The sequence below is a fragment of the Phyllobates terribilis genome, unplaced genomic scaffold, assembly GCF_046119375.1.
Source record: "Phyllobates terribilis strain yellow unplaced genomic scaffold, ASM4611937v1 Scaffold_5__5_contigs__length_657084704, whole genome shotgun sequence".
In the NCBI taxonomy this organism is placed as follows: domain Eukaryota; kingdom Metazoa; phylum Chordata; class Amphibia; order Anura; family Dendrobatidae; genus Phyllobates; species Phyllobates terribilis.
In genome coordinates, this window is record NW_027362765.1 from 407,947,528 (window position 1) to 407,966,718 (window position 19,191).

At 39.3% G+C, this 19,191-nt stretch overlaps 1 protein-coding gene across 3 annotated transcripts in view; it reads right to left on the bottom strand.

The window, feature by feature from the left end:
• Positions 1 to 11,993, bottom strand: part of TCERG1L (transcription elongation regulator 1 like) — a 402,802-nt gene extending 390,809 nt beyond the window's left edge. Inside the window, exon 1 of one of the 3 annotated variants that reach the window (XM_073685097.1) lies at positions 11,498 to 11,993. In XM_073685097.1, coding sequence (XP_073541198.1) covers positions 11,498 to 11,767 — 270 coding nt within the window. In that variant the 5' untranslated portion in view covers positions 11,768 to 11,993. The remainder of the gene's footprint in view (positions 1 to 11,497) is intronic. The other 2 variants (XM_073685095.1, XM_073685096.1) reach the window with 2 other exon arrangements.
• Between the last annotated feature and the right edge of the window lie 7,198 nt (positions 11,994 to 19,191).

The following is a 19,191-nucleotide window of genomic DNA, read 5'->3' on the forward strand; positions in this document are numbered from 1 at the left end:
AAGGCCAAATATTTTGACAGAGGTAGATGCAGAAAAAAATTATATTCAGGTTGCAACCTTATGGAGGTCAGTATAGATGGACTAATAGAACAAGTCCCACACACAGCTAGAAGGCCAAATATTTTGTCAGAGGTAGATGCAGAAAAAAATTATATTCAGTTTGCAACCTTATGGAGGTCAGTATAGATGGACTAATAGAACAAGTCCCACACACAGCTAGAAGGCCAAATATTTTTTCAGAGGGAGATGCAGAAAAAAATTATATTCAGTTTGCAACCTTATGGAGGTCAGTATAGATGGACTAATAGAACAAGTCCCACACACAGCTAGAAGGCCAAATATTTTTTCAGAGGTAGATGCAGAAAAAAATTATATTCAGTTTGCAACCTTATGGAGGTCAGTATAGATGGACTAATAGAACAAGTCCCACACACAGCTAGAAGGCCAAATATTTTTTCAGAGGTAGATGCAGAAAAAAATATATTCAGTTTGCAACCTGATGGAGGTCTGTATAGATGGATTAATAGAACAAGTCCCACACACAGCTAGAAGCCCAATATTTTTTCAGAGGTAGATGAAGAAAAAAATATATGCAGTTTGCAACCTGATGGAGGTCAGTATAGATGGACTAATACAACAAGTCCCACACACAGCTAGAAGGCCAAATATTTTTTCAGAGGTAGGTGCAGAAAAAAATATATTCAGTTTGCAACCTGATGGAGGTCTGTATAGATGGATTAATAGAACAAGTCCCACACACAGCTAGAAGCCCAATATTTTTTCAGAGGTAGATGAAGAAAAAAATATATGCAGTTTGCAACCTGATGGAGGTCAGTGTAGATGGACTAATAGAACAAGTCCCACACACAGCTAGAAGGCCAAATATTTTGTCAGAGGTAGATGCAGAAAAAAATTATATTCAGTTTGCAACCTTATGGAGGTCAGTATAGATGGACTAATACAACAAGTCCCACACACAGCTAGAAGCCCAATATTTTTTCAGAGGTAGATGCAGAAAAAAATATATTCAGTTTGCAACCTGATGGAGGTCTGTATAGATGGATTAATAGAACAAGTCCCACACACAGCTAGAAGCCCAATATTTTTTCAGAGGTAGATGCAGAAAAAAATATATTCAGTTTGCAACCTGATGGAGGTCTGTATAGATGGATTAATAGAACAAGTCCCACACACAGCTAGAAGCCCAATATTTTTTCAGAGGTAGATGCAGAAAAAAATTATATTCAGTTTGCAACCTTATGGAGGTCAGTATAGATGGACTAATAGAACAAGTCCCACACACAGCTAGAAGGCCAAATATTTTTTCAGAGGTAGATGCAGAAAAAAATTATATTCAGTTTGCAACCTTATGGAGGTCAGTATAGATGGACTAATAGAACAAGTCCCACACACAACTAGAAGGCCAAATATTTTGTCAGAGGTAGATGCAGAAAAAAATTATATTCAGTTTGCAACCTTATGGAGGTCAGTATAGATGGACTAATACAACAAGTCCCACACACAGCTAGAAGCCCAATATTTTTTCAGAGTTAGATGCAGAAAAAAATATATTCAGTTTGCAACCTGATGGAGGTCTGTATAGATGGATTAATAGAACAAGTCCCACACACAGCTAGAAGCCCAATATTTTTTCAGAGGTAGATGCAGAAAAAAATATATTCAGTTTGCAACCTGATGGAGGTCTGTATAGATGGATTAATAGAACAAGTCCCACACACAGCTAGAAGCCCAATATTTTTTCAGAGGTAGATGAAGAAAAAAATATATGCAGTTTGCAACCTGATGGAGGTCAGTATCGATGGACTAATAGAACAAGTCCCACACACAGCTAGAAGGCCAAATATTTTTTCAGAGGTAGATGCAGAAAAAAATTATATTCAGTTTGCAACCTTATGGAGGTCAGTATAGATGGACTAATAGAACAAGTCCCACACACAGCTAGAAGGTCAAATATTTTGTCAGAGGTAGATGCAGAAAAAAATTATATTCAGTTTGCAACCTTATGGAGGTCAGTATAGATGGACTAATACAACAAGTCCCACACACAGCTAGAAGCCCAATATTTTTTCAGAGGTAGATGCAGAAAAAAATATATTCAGTTTGCAACCTGATGGAGGTCTGTATAGATGGATTAATAGAACAAGTCCCACACACAGCTAGAAGCCCAATATTTTTTAAGAGGTAGATGAAGAAAAAAATATATGCAGTTTGCAACCTGATGGAGGTCAGTATAGATGTACTAATAGAACAAGTCCCACACACAACTAGAAGGCCAAATATTTTGTCAGAGGTAGATGCAGAAAAAAATTATATTCAGTTTGCAACCTTATGGAGGTCAGTATAGATGGACTAATACAACAAGTCCCACACACAGCTAGAAGCCCAATATTTTTTCAGAGTTAGATGCAGAAAAGAATATATTCAGTTTGCAACCTGATGGAGGTCTGTATAGATGGATTAATAGAACAAGTCCCACACACAGCTAGAAGCCCAATATTTTTTCAGAGGTAGATGCAGAAAAAAATATATTCAGTTTGCAACCTGATGGAGGTCTGTATAGATGGATTAATAGAACAAGTCCCACACACAGCTAGAAGCCCAATATTTTTTCAGAGGTAGATGAAGTAAAAAATATATGCAGTTTGCAACCTGATGGAGGTCAGTATCGATGGACTAATAGAACAAGTCCCACACACAGCTAGAAGGCCAAATATTTTTTCAGAGGTAGATGCAGAAAAAAATTATATTCAGTTTGCAACCTTATGGAGGTCAGTATAGATGGACTAATAGAACAAGTCCCACACACAGCTAGAAGGCCAAATATTTTTTCAGAGGTAGATGCAGAAAAAAATTATATTCAGTTTGCAACCTTATGGAGGTCAGTATAGATGGACTAATAGAACAAGTCCCACACACAGCTAGAAGGCCAAATATTTTGTCAGAGGTAGATGCAGAAAAAAATTATATTCAGTTTGCAACCTTATGGAGGTCAGTATAGATGGACTAATACAACAAGTCCCACACACAGCTAGAAGCCCAATATTTTTTCAGAGTTAGATGCAGAAAAAAATATATTCAGTTTGCAACCTGATGGAGGTCTGTATAGATGGATTAATAGAACAAGTCCCACACACAGCTAGAAGCCCAATATTTTTTCAGAGGTAGATGCAGAAAAAAATATATTCAGTTTGCAACCTGATGAAGGTCTGTATAGATGGATTAATAGAACAAGTCCCACACACAGCTAGAAGCCCAATATTTTTTCAGAGGTAGATGAAGAAAAAAATATATGCAGTTTGCAACCTGATGGAGGTCAGTATCGATGGACTAATAGAACAAGTCCCACACACAGCTAGAAGGCCAAATATTTTTTCAGAGGTAGATGCAGAAAAAAATTATATTCAGTTTGCAACCTTATGGAGGTCAGTATAGATGGACTAATAGAACAAGTCCCACACACAGCTAGAAGGTCAGATATTTTGTCAGAGGTAGATGCAGAAAAAAATTATATTCAGTTTGCAACCTTATGGAGGTCAGTATAGATGGACTAATACAACAAGTCCCACACACAGCTAGAAGCCCAATATTTTTTCAGAGGTAGATGCAGAAAAAAATATATTCAGTTTGCAACCTGATGGAGGTCTGTATAGATGGATTAATAGAACAAGTCCCACACACAGCTAGAAGCCCAATATTTTTTCAGAGGTAGATGCAGAAAAAAATATATTCAGTTTGCAACCTGATGGAGGTCTGTATAGATGGATTAATAGAACAAGTCCCACACACAGCTAGAAGCCCAATATTTTTTCAGAGGTAGATGCAGAAAAAATTATATTCAGTTTGCAACCTTATGGAGGTCAGTATAGATGGACTAATAGAACAAGTCCCACACACAGCTAGAAGGCCAAATATTTTTTCAGAGGTAGATGCAGAAAAAAATTATATTCAGTTTGCAACCTTATGGAGGTCAGTATAGATGGACTAATAGAACAAGTCCCACACACAGCTAGAAGGCCAAATATTTTGTCAGAGGTAGTTGCAGAAAAAAGTTATATTCAGTTTGCAACCTTATGGAGGTCAGTATAGATGGACTAATACAACAAGTCCCACACACAGCTAGAAGCCCAATATTTTTTCAGAGGTAGATGCAGAAAAAAATATATTCAGTTTGCAACCTGATGGAGGTCTGTATAGATGGATTAATAGAGCAAGTCCCACACACAGCTAGAAGCCCAATATTTTTTCAGAGGTAGATGCAGAAAAAAATATATTCAGTTTGCAACCTGATGGAGGTCTGTATAGATGGATTAATAGAACAAGTCCCACACACAGCTAGAAGCCCAATATTTTTTCAGAGGTAGATGAAGAAAAAAATATATGCAGTTTGCAACCTGATGGAGGTCAGTATAGATGGACTAGTACAACAAGTCCCACACACAGCTAGAAGCCCAATATTTTTTCAGAGCTAGATGAAGAAAAAAATTATGTTCAATTTGCAACCTGATGGAGGTCAGTATAGATGGACTAATAGAATGATGCTATGCCCAAAAGATTTTACTTCACTAGGTGCAGTAAAAAAATTGGTATTCTATACACAGGTGGTATATCTTGCAACACAGATAGGCTACTCCACTGACTAACACACTCTGCAATAGGCCAAAAAGGATTAGCTTTGCTAGATTCAGCCAAATGCTGTGAAAAAAACTTGCACAGCACTGGCACAGACCTGCCTGGCAAAAACTGATAGGAACTGATGTAACCTAGTCCTGAAAAGTACTCCAATTACAATTAGTCTTTACTCCCACAATCTATCTATTTAAGAGCACAGACCTGCCTGATAAAAGTCGTAGGAAATGCTGTAACCTAGTCCTTAAAAGGACTGCAATCACAACTATTCCCTACTCCCAAGCTATCTGTAGATTTGTGCGAAAATTGGCTTGAAATTAACAAGGTATAGCGCACACAGCAACAGCGGTGCCGTCTAACACGCAGCTGCAGCAGTGAGAAAATGGTGGCGACGGGGAAAATGGCTTGGTCTTATAGGGCAAGGACATGTGACATACACTGCCAATGACACATGCCCTTGCTTGTGTGAAAAAAAGCACTTCGCTCCATGTGTGCGCTGCTGATAGGCTGACAGATTGCACCTCCCCACTGCAAATGCGGGAAAGAGAAAAAAAAATGGAGATCTTCATTGTTCCTGCAGAGATCCATCCCCTGCCCCTCCCCCCGCCCCGCTGTACACTCAAACTGCGTATTAACATTAATTTTCATCATTACTGAGAAAAAATCCAGTTATGATTTTGGTGCACGAACAGTTATCGAACATAACCTCGAACAGCCAAATTTTTCTCAAATTGTTCGTGTTCGCCGAACGGCTCGAACACCGCCCAAAACAGCTCGAATTTGAGATTGGCGAACAGTTCGAGTAGAACAACGCTCATCTCTATTTCTAACTAGCATGGAGATGCCAAAAATCGCAATTTTTTTTTCACAAGTCTGGTTTGACAGACAGTGTTTTATGTCAATTTTCTGGTGAAAACACTTTGATGAATCACCCCCATAATTCGTAATCTCTAAGGATAATCTATAGTTTTATAAATCAATTACTGACAGAATCATAACACAGACCATAACTACCAATTAAGTACAAGAGAAAGGAAATTCATCATCATTCATTACAAAATCTGGTTGAGGATCATACTAACAGTGAAGAAAAAATTTTGAGAATTTTTGGCAGGTCACAACAAATAAATGTGCATGAGTGCAGCTCTTCTGGCCACTGGTATCTGCTGTTCGGAAAAACAAGGTTTGGCTAATTGGATGTTATCATAACCAAACCCTGTGCAACTGTGGTATGTCAAGCTCCTGCAGTTGGGGCGCACGTGGCTCGTGGACCCACTGTGCCACAGGGTCTACCTTGGAAGGTACATTGCTAAGTATCTACCTGGTGTTCACTGGAATTCCTGATGGTGATGGCAGACTGGGCTGCAGGTAGCTGCCAAGTACCACTGCTGGGCAGTCACAGGTACTGCAGCTGCCAATCCCAGGGGTCAGGTTCGCTGACACAGACTTGGGCTATGTTCAGACTGGGCTGATTCAGAAACTTTGCTTTAGCAGTCTGGAAACATGGATAATTCGGAGGTACACGTTCAGACACACCAGTCTTAGATACTGGTTCAGGGACTGGCAGTACATGGACTGGGGGATGGGGTTCAGGCAATGGCCATCCACTGACCATGATCTTTGGGTTTAGAACTGGTCGCACTGGGACCATGGACTTCGTATTCATGATTGGCCTCACTGGGACCAGGGACTACGGGTTCAGGGCACTGGCTACACCAGGACCTGGAATTCAGGCTCATGACACTGGCCATATCAATGCCAGGAATTCGGGTTTAGGTCACTGGCCACCCCAGGATCAGGGATTCGGGTTCAGGACACTGGCCACATCGAGACCAGAGATTCGGGTTTAGGTTCCTGGCCACATCGGAATCAGGAATTCGGGTCCAGGACACTGGCCACATTGGGACCAGGGGACCTCACAACTCACTAGTAGGAAAAACTACACACTAATGAATATTGTTGCTTTCGCGACTCTCTAAGGGGGAGAGAGATTTTTTTACAAGATGACTCCCAGCTATTGGCTGAGAGCCATCTTGCAGGTGAACTTTAACACTAAATGCATCTTATCTATAGGCTGAGGGCATTTCACTATATGTGAGCTCTGCCCCTTTGAGAGCAGGGGAGCGTTTGCTCGCACTAGGTTCGCCACCACGACTCAGCACAGGAAGTAAGCAGAAAGCATGCTTGGGACCACACTATGGGGCTGGGGCAGTGAGTATGCCGGCATCACTGCATGGAGCGGGAAGTGGAACCATGAAAGGGCGCTGGCAATAGCGTTACATGGTAAATGCATCTTCCATTCACTTATCACCTTCTTCTGACAATTGACATGAAAACCTGACCACCAGAGGTCCCAAAATGATTCTGTCCCAAAAAGTCCTGCACAGTAATAGCTTCTAGAAAGAGACCCCCATGCCCAAATTATCTGGTTTGGTTTCATCTTTTCTCTTTTTGCATTTGATCAACTTTCCACATTGATCTGGTTGAGCCGTCAAGTCTGTATTACCATATGACTGCCATTTGCTTCTGGCACATGCTTGCCCCATGAGTTAACTACTACTGAAGGAAGTGTCCATTATTGAGGAAAAATAAGCACTGGTTGGTCTTTTATTATTTATGATTGAAGGGTTTGTGAAAATGTATATTTAGAAAGAATATTTTTTTTTACAGCTGAGACGCATTGAACCATTGATGACATATTGGGAATACCCCTTTAAATGATTCAGGCAAGAAAGGAGCATGGATCATTAGTAGTGTTGAGCGAGTATATTCTGTTCCGAGCATGCTCCGGCCGAGCTCCGAGTATGTACAGCTGCTTGGTGATATGGTTGAATCGCTCCCGTGTGCATGAGTTGCAACTGTTTGACAGCTTTATTACATGTGAGGAATGTGTAAGAAATTGACAGTTTTAATACATGTGAGGAATGTCTAACAGTTGCAAATCATGCACACGGGAGCGATTCAACCATATCACCGAGCAGCTATAAATACTCGGAGCTCGGCCCGAGCATACTCGGCGAAAGGGTTAACAGAACATACTCGCTCAACACTAATCATTAGTAATATTGGACATTTTAGTAAAACTGTCATAATGCTTCATAATAAAAGTGTGGTATTGTCGGAGGAGTGCTTTAGATGTTTTCAGACTCATAGCTTGCTGCTTGGTGTGACTGGGAACCAGTTTTAGAGGTTTCCCCCACACAATAAAGGACCTTGGGCAATTGCCCATTTTTCCCTCTCTATAACCTAATCTCATTTTTGTACATAATATTGGATCATTTATCGGTGGCTTCTTCTACATGAATGCTTTAAAATAAAACAAAACCTTTCAGGAAAACCTCCACAACAGCAAATTAATTATTTTACTGCAGCAACAATTCCATTTTTTCAATTATGTCTTGTAAGATAACCGCAACTCAGCCCCTTCATATATAAATTGCTATTAACTAACCATCCATTCCTGACCACTGGTTTATCAGCCTCCCTGATTTTCCCTTTAATCTCCACTCCTCCCATATTTTGGATTTTTTTTCTAAAATGTGTCATTTCTCAATCCTTAAACAGAAATTCACACAATCATTGAATAATGAAGGAGATACAAGAGGGTTTCCCGTAATTGATAGGATTTATTCGTCATGATGGAAAAGCAGATATATCATTTTTTTAGGAAAATACTGATATCGTCCAGTAAAATATATATTTGCATATCTCCCCTTAGTGCATATTGCTGACTTTTAGTTTGGATTTGTGCTATCATATGGTGCCCACAAGAGGCATCCTACTCTACAGCCATAGCATTGATTCCCTGTATACAGCATGTGAATTAGGCATTGGAGATACAGAGTAATAACAACTGTAATATGCACATGGGACTTAGGGGTTAAAAATGTAACATACAGGTCCCGTCTATGCACATGTACTATGCTTAAATCTACTACATCATATGCATATTGGAAAATATTTTGGAAACCCATAGTAATATTTTGATCTATGGTCTGTTGCCCTATTGGAATAACTCAGGGTTCTCGTAATGAAGTAATAACAAAGTCAACATATCTACAATCAGAATGCAAGTGACTGATCTGCAAAAAACACATAAGAGTAGACTCACTTTGTTCTCGTAAAAACGAGTTACTCTGGACTCTGAATATCAACCCAACCGATATCACATGACATCTGATCACTTTATCTCGATTTTTCTAATGTTCCCAAGTCTTTATATATGAAGGGAACCTTGTCCCAGTACGGAATCATATACAACCACCCAGAGAATCTAGGTATTCCCATCTTGTACATTTATATGCCAGAACTGTCTGATAGTTTGTGGTTTCCTCCGCTGGGACCTGAGAGGTGGCTGCACATGCGCAGCTTTCTCGCTCCATTCATTCGTTTGGGAGTTCCAAAAATTGCATAACAAGTGTGACAGGGATACACCTTAAAGTAAAAGCTCTAAAAAAAGAGACTCAACACAAAGTTATTCCCACTTATCACCCACTCAACACAGAAGTGTGTTAGGTTTTATTAGAATCTCTGTTTTTTTTTAAACAAAAATATAAAAAAATGCACTTTATTGGCAGATTAGGTATTGAAAATATGAGAAAAATATGTCAATCAGCAGATCTGTACCAAATATTAAACTTTATGTACGTGATTTCCGGATAATGCTGCTTGTTTACACTCAAGCACAGAATGAGCGTGGAGTGCCGGACCCTGGTGCTCAGTGCGAGGGGACGCCAATAAGCAGCTATGTCATTTGCCCAGACTTTAATAGCCAGCATTATCTAGGTGGCCATGATCCCTGAGGTCTGTTATTTAGGAACCAATTATTCCTGGCTATATTTTGGAAGAAGGGATAAGAACAGATAAAACTAATTTCCAATAATTTAGACAAATCTGTCCAATCCTCAATCAACTCCTTTTAACCAAGTAAATTATTGCATACAGTTAAAGCTCTCCAAAAAAGACACATATTTGTGAAGACCACCCCTTATCCAGACCAGATTATCCCTTCTTCTGTATATTTTTCAGAAAACGACTAGTCTAGAAGAGAACATTTGAGTGCAATTTTGGGTGTTGAAAGCCTCAAAAGGGTTTTTCATTTATTCCTTCTTTTTTTAGTTCAAGGGAACTATACACTAATTATATAAAATGTTAAAAGATGCTGTAAGACCAAATTCAATGAGTTCTTCACTTGAGGTCTTACACGGGCCAGCGAAACATGATACACAAACATTATGGCACCAAAAATTGCCAAACTCAGCCACTACTCTACAAAGCCTCACACATACAGACATATATAAATATATATATATATTTATATATATATATATTATATATATATGTATTATATATATATATTCATATATATATATACATATATATATGACTTTTTGGTTATAAATGTATATAATATATGCAAGAAATCTCTACATATACAGTCGTCATTCAACAGACCATGCATGTTTATATATATATATATATATATATATATATATATATATATATATAATGTATAGATAGATATATAGATAGTTCTAAGAATGATAATTTTATATACATATATATTCATTATTTTAACTATCCATCTGGCCATCTATCTATCTAGCTACATATTATATATATATATATATATATATATATATATATATGCACAGTCCATATATTTCTGTACATCTATATACATGCATGGTTTGTTGATATATACCGCAACTGTATATGTATGGTCTGTTGAATGAAGACTGTATCTATAAAAGGATTTTTTGGGTCTGGGATCCTCTAGTGGTCACTTGTTAGTATGACACATCATATGGAGTATGAGAACTAAACATAGTTAACATTTCAAAGCATAAAAAGAACAAGAAGTCTTTCCTGAAATGCAGGAGTTTTTTTTAACTTGCAGTGAATTTTCTGTTACTTAGCATATTTTTACATAACCGAATTCATAAAACTAGTTGATTAAACCCAATCCTGAACCCTAGTATAATATACTCAGCAAAAGGAGATGAGCTTGAAATGCAGAGTGTGTTCCTGACAAATATTTTAATATTGTTGCTCCCATTGCACACAGCACAATGTTTCTTCCCTGTGTGATAGTAAGTAGCGGATGAATTCCTCAAGATATTTACTGGGGAGCTGTTATCTGCAAAGTACAGATGCAGCAGAGCTCAGTTTGTCATAAAACACAGCTCAGTATATCTCAACATGTTTTCTTACCACTGTAGGTAAGTCCACGGCTCTATCTTAACTTAGTGCAAAAGAAACACCTAATGAAAAATTCAGCTCTACTGCATGAATTTCCAATAATGTATATAAAGCTGTCCAACCCCCAATCAACTCCTTTTAACCGAGCAGATTATATGTTATATATATATATATATATATATATATATATATATATATATATATTTATATATATTAGACTCTAATATATATAAATATATATTAGAGCTATATATAATAATTAGAGCTTAAGAGCTATATTATGAATTTTATGTCTAATCTGTATCTAATGTATAAAGTTTTCCCACATTTAAATCTATTTATTGTTAAATATTTATTAATGTTAATATTACCTGTATCCTTATTTATTTATTTCTAGATTTTATTTTTCCATGTAACCGCTTGTTGGAGTTAATTTAGAACTGATTTATTAATATAGAAGCTTCAAACTCAAATGACTTGTTTGCATCCAATGCAAAAAAAAAAAATGGCACAATATAGAGTAGAAATGAAAGTTACGTTTATGAAAAGCCATGTTACATATGATGCATGTATATTGCATATTGATATTTAGTATACAGATACCTGTTATACTGCAAACCATGCACATTTAGACTAAGGGGAATTTTACCTGCCCATTTGCCAAAGGAAACTGGTGAACAGCAGGCTCTGGTGCAGTGGGCACTGACATCAAAGGCAGGAAAGGGTCGCAAGGGACTTGCCAGGCAGGTACCCCTTGTAGCAAAGGAGATGGGTGAGGGCAGGATACGATAAATGGAGGGGGCGCTGCACCTATCCGAAAGATACCAGGTGTTTCTGGGATCATACAAATCCAGGGAGCTGGTTCAGCATTCACCGGCCAGAGAAAGGGCTGTCGCTTGATTCTTGAAACGGGGAGCATCCTACATCTTATATATCCAACTCCAAAAAGATTTTGCCTCCCACAGAATGGGGCTGGACTAGGGATGCCACTACGCTTCCCCTTATCCCGTAATGAAAATCTCCAGTAGTGATTGTGCCTCTAACATCCAGATGCCAGTAGGAGCAGAAGTCCTGCATGCCGCTCTTCTGTGTGCAAGAGAACTGGGAAATAAGACTTCAGTGCTCAGTAGCCAGGCAGGCAGTCTCCTCCTTCCCCATCTCACTTAGCAATTCTCCCCCTCCCTGCTACCCTGCACGCACATCATACTACTGATGAGTATCTCCCAACCCACACTCCATCCTGTCCTCATCCTCATCACGACACGGCAGGTGTAAGATAAAAGTGTCAGAAGCAGATAATACGTCTGCATGCTAGATGTTATCAATCATACGTGAATGTTGGAAATTCATCATGATAAAGAGTTTTGCTAGAAAAATTTGCAATTCGAAAGGTTTAACATTTCACTAAATGTGATAGGTGTGATCCGTCGAAAAAAAAGTTATTACCTATTCACAGAACGTGATAATTTACTGATCGGTGATGGTACTTGTCGGATCGTCAGAACGCGGCACTTTTATACTCATTAGAAGGGAGCGACAGTGCACACAGTCGACTTGCGCCCCATACACTCTATGAGGCTGTCGAAGGCTGTTTCATAGAGAATGAATGGAGCAATGATTGGGCATAAATATCAGCATAAAAGTGCCCCATTGGGGATAAAAAAAAGTCCTTATTTTGCTGATTGGTGCATGTCCCAACGGCTGGACACCCACCGATCAGTAACTTATCACTTATTTTAGAGATAGGTGATAGCTTGTTTCACTGTACAACTCCTTGAACCTTCAGTTAGCCACACTAAAACACTTACAATATCAGTCGCATGGGGTCCATGGGACTCCGGCTTTCATATAGAAATATAAACACCATATATTAAAGAAGAATTTTTACTTTATTTAGGAACTCAAGGTAAAACATCTTAGCTAAATAATAATTAAACATTTTTAGCAATCAAAAACATTTAAACATCCACTTATGTACTATGAAAAAACAATTATTTGGCACAAGAATCAGGTATCTTATATATCCGTATAGCTGGGAAGCTACCCAAACTGACGGTTACCTACCTTCCATACTTGCGGAAATATGACGAAAACAAACTTGTTTGGGATCCAATGGACCCCATGCGACTAATTAAAGGTTAAGGACATGTTCGTGATTTACAACTTATTTTTTGTTAGAAAAGTCTCTGGAATACAGTTTCCTCCTACCTTAATTTTCCTTTTGTCTTCACGTATTCAAGGATAACTAATGCTAGATTAACAACTTTGGAAAACAAAACATGATAATGGTGTTTCTGCTATATGTTTCTATGAGTGTCCATCCAGTGGTTGTGATGCCACTAGGAGGGTTTCTTAGAGTTTTGCAAGCACATAGCAAAATTTAATTTGTATTGTGAGAAATTTTATTAAAACATTGCTGCATTCTTCCAGGAATAGTGCCACACCTGTCCATGGGTTGTGATGTGCAAATGCTGTTTAACTTCAGTGATGTCAATGGGTCTGATCTGCAATACCCTACACAACCTGTAGATGGTTGTGGCACTGTTTTGTAAGAAATAAACCATATATTTCTAGTCCTGTACAATTTCTTCATTAGCTTGCACTTGGAGCGATTTTAAGGCCTAATTCAGATGTCCATGTTGTCCGTATGCGTTTTTTTCATGTATATAACATGTACCCACTATAATCTATGGTGCTATTTACATAGAATCATAGAATCATAGAATCATAGAATGATTCACAGACCCATACATACAAGTGTATGGGTCTGTGAAATACATATACAACACACGGACGGCATTAGTGTGGGATCTGTGTGCTGTACGTATTTAAAGAGAACCTGTCAACCTGATTTTGTAATGTAAAGTAAAGACATGGCTGTAATGGCGTTGTAAAACTGATTTATTCGATACCTTTGGTGAAGGAATCCGCTTTGTTGTTCTTCAGTAATCGGCATTTGAAGTTTTCTGATAATTACATTTTGGTGCACAGGGAGCGGACAGTGCACTTGGTCCTCTCCTCCCTGTCTGTGATTCCCCGGACCCTCCGCCTGTGAGCCTGGTGTCCAATGCGTTACTGTCCTCGCCTTCAGACAAATAAGTAATCAAGAGGAAGTTAAAGCTGCAGCTGTTCTATCACCTCCTCCTTATATGTCAGAAGACCGAGACAGTGAAGCCAGGGCTGATTGGGTGCAGGTCTCAAGTGACATAACAATCTCACGTGAGCCCTGAGAATGCAAGTGCCGACACCACTGGAACGCCGCCAGAGGTAAGTGGTTTTCTTTTAACAGGTGCACATATTCAGATTGAGAAGTGGTTGTCCTAGTAATGGACAGTCCCTTTAATTTCTATGCAGCAGTTAGTTGTTCACCTCCCTGTCAGCTCCTGACCGTGCTTCTCATATTAATCCTACATAATCTCAATCCATCTCCCACTTCCACCAGGCAGGCAGTTTGCAGAGCAGTTCTCCTAATCAGGACTCTAACTTTCCTGATCCCTATGCTTGTTCAAATTCACTATGTGTAAATATAATGATACCAGTACTGTTTGAAGTGTGCTTCAAAGTTAGGGAACCACAATAGAAAAGGGTTAAAATGGACAGTTTTTGTTCTTATTTTATTCCTGTTGCTTCCCTGATTTTTTTTATTCGAAATAGAGTTCCAAAGACATGAGCCTTTTTACTTTACTGCTATTTTATGGTCTTTACTAAGGAGGTGTGACTCACAGGATCCTCTGGGGCGTGTCTTTACGCTGCTCAACATAATTACCCTGTGAGCAACACCCTCTTGAAAAGACTATAAAAATTAGCATTCAACACAAAAAGACCCATACCTCTGGAACCATATGGTGAATTTTTGAAAAACAAAAAGTTGAATACCCACGGCACCAGCGGGAATAAAATAAGAGCAAGAACTAGTGACACTTTGGACCTTGTGACAGGTCCCCTTTAAATCCTGTTTATTTTACTTACATTTGTGTCAATGAAAACACCACAAGGTTGTCATAATTTTCGAGATGCCAATGTTTCCCAGACAGTCTGTATAAATTATATTCAAGGGAATAGTTCATGGTGAAAACCTTGCTTACAAGTGCTGCAGACACATACTGGTTATATTATGCCAAACGCTCTGTTTTTGGCTCATGCAGTATATCAGAGCTTGCTGTTCAGAAGAGGATATATTGAATAGAAGCAGATTGCAGTAGCAGGAAAAAGCCGTACATAAACCCACACAACCCAGAATTATTATTATTATTCTTGTAAAATAAGTCAGAAAATCTAAGTAAGGGGAGGACCGGCTATCACAGCACTTTTGTAATCTGACAATATACAGCTTGCTAACCACACACCAAGCCAGCAGGATTCTGAACTATTTGGGATCGATTCATCAGTTTTGACAAAAATCCGGCTTAAAATTTTCTCAACTCATAGAAGTGCAAAATTTTTTCTGCTTTTATGCCAGTCTTGGCCAGCCCCACTATTTCAAACATGGGCAGGGCTTAGCAGGGATAAGACATGACTGTAAATTACGACAGTCAGCTGGGGCACTACAGCGGAAAGAGGCACCGAATCCAAGATCTCCCATCTACAGTGATGAACCGCCACATATTGCATTATCAATAAACTTTATAAGCAATATAATGTAAATAATAAAGTGGGACAATATATCAAAAAAGTTTTATCGCCAACATAGTGATACTAAATAAAACAAGTATATTGTTTCACAAGAATGATGATTCTGACCCCTAACAAACAGGACAATAACTTGTAAGAGTCCCTATACACTCTTTCATCCACGTCCCATATTTTTAAAGAGGTATCTTACTACTTTTATATTAATCGGGTTGTCCAGGATTGGAAAAACATGATCACTTTTTTCCAAAAGCAGTGCCATGCCTGTTTACAGGTTACGGTAAGTGTGATATTGCAGCTCTGCACCATACACTTCAAAAGATAAGAATTACAATGCCAAACAAAACGGGTGGAATCTTGTTTTTGGAAGAGGATAGTTATGTTTTTCTAATTTTTGACAACCCCTTTAAACTAGATGAAAACTTCAGTCTGTTGCATTTTGTATTGAAAACCTAAAAAAAATTGTTTGCAATTTTGGAACTGCTTTGTAATAGCACTTTCTTGTGTTTCTTCTAGAAATAATCAAATCTGCTGATTTTTAAATTCGGCAAACCAGGCAAGTTTACCAGGAAATTGAATGTTCCTTAGTGTGGGATTTAAAAAATAAAAATACTCGGGAGACACTTCATGGCATGTGTTGAAATGGTGCGGCATGCAGGGGCGTCATAGTTCTATTCGACATTGGAAAACCCATTGAAGTGTGCAGAGGATGTGTGTGACGACACAGCATTTATTCTTAATTAGGCCAGATGTATTTCTCAGTAGGTCAGGAGACATAGGCCATTGTTCATATGAGCCTGAATGTTGAATGTTGAATTGATGTTTGTTGCAGCTTATTGTGCTGCTAAACTTGGAGGACATGGACGCAGGGTAATTGAACAGTCAATGTTTGCTAATATGTTGATTACCCATTGTATCAGTCCATGCAGCTTGTTGACCTGCAAACATTGAAGGACAAACTATGGAGATTGATTGAATACTCAATCAATGACTGACAAGCTGACCTTATTCCACCTTCCCCCTGACATGTGGAGGATGGCCCGGAGGACAGATGTGGGTATAAAAAGGGACCTCTATCCTTCTTTATAGAACAACAGCCAGCGAACCATGGCTCCAACTGGTGGAATACAGATTTAAGACTCTACATGACAGCAGCCAAGGCTCCATGGCTCCAACCGGAGGAATACAGATTTGACACTCTACAGGATGCCAGCTTAAGGGACCATGGCCTCAGCTGGAGGAATACAGATCTAATCCATTGACCATCACTTTCCCCAAGGAGACATTTGGAGAAGCCTGGTTGGGACAATTGGGTCACCTGGCCACGTATCTCAATGGATTGGCAGCTTCCTAAGCTTCTTGTTACCTCCTCTCTGTGGGTTCCCTCCAAAAGCGGGGTGCCACTGGTGGGGGTAGCTGGCCCTGGAAGCCCCGATGTCACAGCTGTTCTAATCCCGGCGAGCCAGTGGAAAGGTGAGACTGCAAAATTTCCACCACCTTGTGTATTTGCTGAGACTGTTCTATATGTTATTGTCTGTTAGAGGTTCAATAAAGTATTGCCACACTGTTTTATCCTCACCCTGTGTTGTCTGAGTAGTATTCTGCCCATGGGGAAGGAGTGCGGGCATTCAGTGGGATGAGCCCTGGTCCATGCAGTCTTTCTAAAGACAGCCAGGCCAGTGGACGAGAGCACCCACTGACTCTCGTGTCACCACAATGTGCTTGATGGAAGAAGACAAAAAGGACTGGACAGAAGGCTACTGGGTGGCAGGAAGGTGAGCGGAAAGGTGAATATTCACATCTGTTTTTTACGGTTTCCCTCGTGCTCTACAGTTGGCCATAATTTTGCTGCATTCGTGCAGAATGAATGGCAAAAAAAAATCTAGATTCTGAAGAATACAAAGTTTTGTAAAATTTGAGGAGACTTCAATTCTATTTGAATAAATTTGCTCATCTCAAGTCTCTTCACTTCATAAGTGAGTCCACCTTACTTCAATTGGAAGGTGGACGCTCACGCACCATTATTATGCAATTTCTTTTCATCTTCGCAGGTACAGTACGAAAGGCTCTTCTATTTGTTAGCTAAGAAACTGGTCAAGTGAAGATGAATTTACTTCTTCTCTCACAAGCTGAAAAAACCTTCAGTTGGATAAGCTTTTTAGTGCTCTGCACAGTGTGCTTGAAGGAGGACCCCCAATGATCAACTGTAATCTCTGGAGTAACCTGGCTGTAAGTGTTCAATTTCTCTGCAGCGCCACCACAGGGGTCATTAAACATTACACATTGCCTGCTAAAATCAATAGCTGTTCATTGTAATTTCAGACAAGACAGATCCTCCAATGAGAAACACTGTATTCACTACAGCCAAGATACGTGGATCCTGAACATTGACCGACAGATGCATTTGGAATAGGATGATTCCTTTTAGCTTGGTTGTCATTCTTATTGTATATAGACACTCTTGGATCCATTTTTTTTAAAACTTTAATGCATTTTTTAAATTGAGTTTTATTAAAATGTTTGAACCATTCAGTTTCTATTTATCACAGAACAAAGGAGAATGAGTTAATAGTGGATTAGTTGTGATTTTTTTCTGACAGCAGAATCTGCAAACACTTAACCCTCTTCTTCCAAACCATCTTCTGGCTTTTTATTTTTTCTGGACAGCTTATCAAAATATCACGGACAGACATTATTTTGTACTGACATATTGGAAAACCATAATAACTCATTAGTGATCCATCTCTACAGCCCATAATTCTGATATGATACATCAGCAGCATTCACTGTCAAAATAGACTTCAGCCTCCTAAAAAATGATGGACACCTCAAATTTTGTTTATGGATACGGCCATTATTATGGACTGTCCTGAAATTTCTAGACGGTTGGCAACCCCGGTGACTCCGACCTATAGCTTATACTTTTACCCCCAAAAAATGCAAACATTTAAAAGGGTTTTTCGTGACTTTTACCGAATGCGGGTGCGACCCCCGCGCTCCGCCGATCATCTGTTCCCGGTGCTGGTGGCAGGAGAAAGTGCTCAGTTACGGAGCGGCACAGCTCCATCAAATATATAGCGACTGTGGCCGGGTACTGCACATCCACCCCATATTGATTGGAATAGGGGACAGATGTGCTGTACCTGGCCGTGGTTCTATGCAGCTTTGTAACAGATGACTTCCACCATCAGCACCAGGAACAGATGGTCAGCAGGGGTGCCGAGCGTCGCACCCACATCAGTCAGATATTGTTGAATTATCCTAAGAATAAGTCATCAGTGTTAAAGTCCCCAAAAAACTGTTTAAGTTAAAAAAAATATTCTTTACATAGAGAGTAACTCTAATGATGTTGAGTAGTGTTGAGCGAGCACTAAGATGCTCGGGTGCTCGAACCACGGGCCAAGCTCGCCGTGATACTCGGTGCTCGACCAAAGCAACGAGCCCAATGTTAGTCTATGGGAGACCCGAGCATTTTTGCGGCAGCAGCCCCGGCAGCCTTTTAAAAGCCTAACAAGTGCCCAAAACGATAGTGACAGTGCTCAAATTACATGGGGACAGCATGGGAATCGCCCCAGGAAGCATTTCTGACCCCCAGGTCACTGCTGTCAACAACGTGGTCAGAGGTATTAAGCCACTTTTAAGGGCTCACAATAAAACATTCAAAAACAAAACTAAAACTGCTTTCCTGTGAAATATGTTAAGGAAGTTCCATTC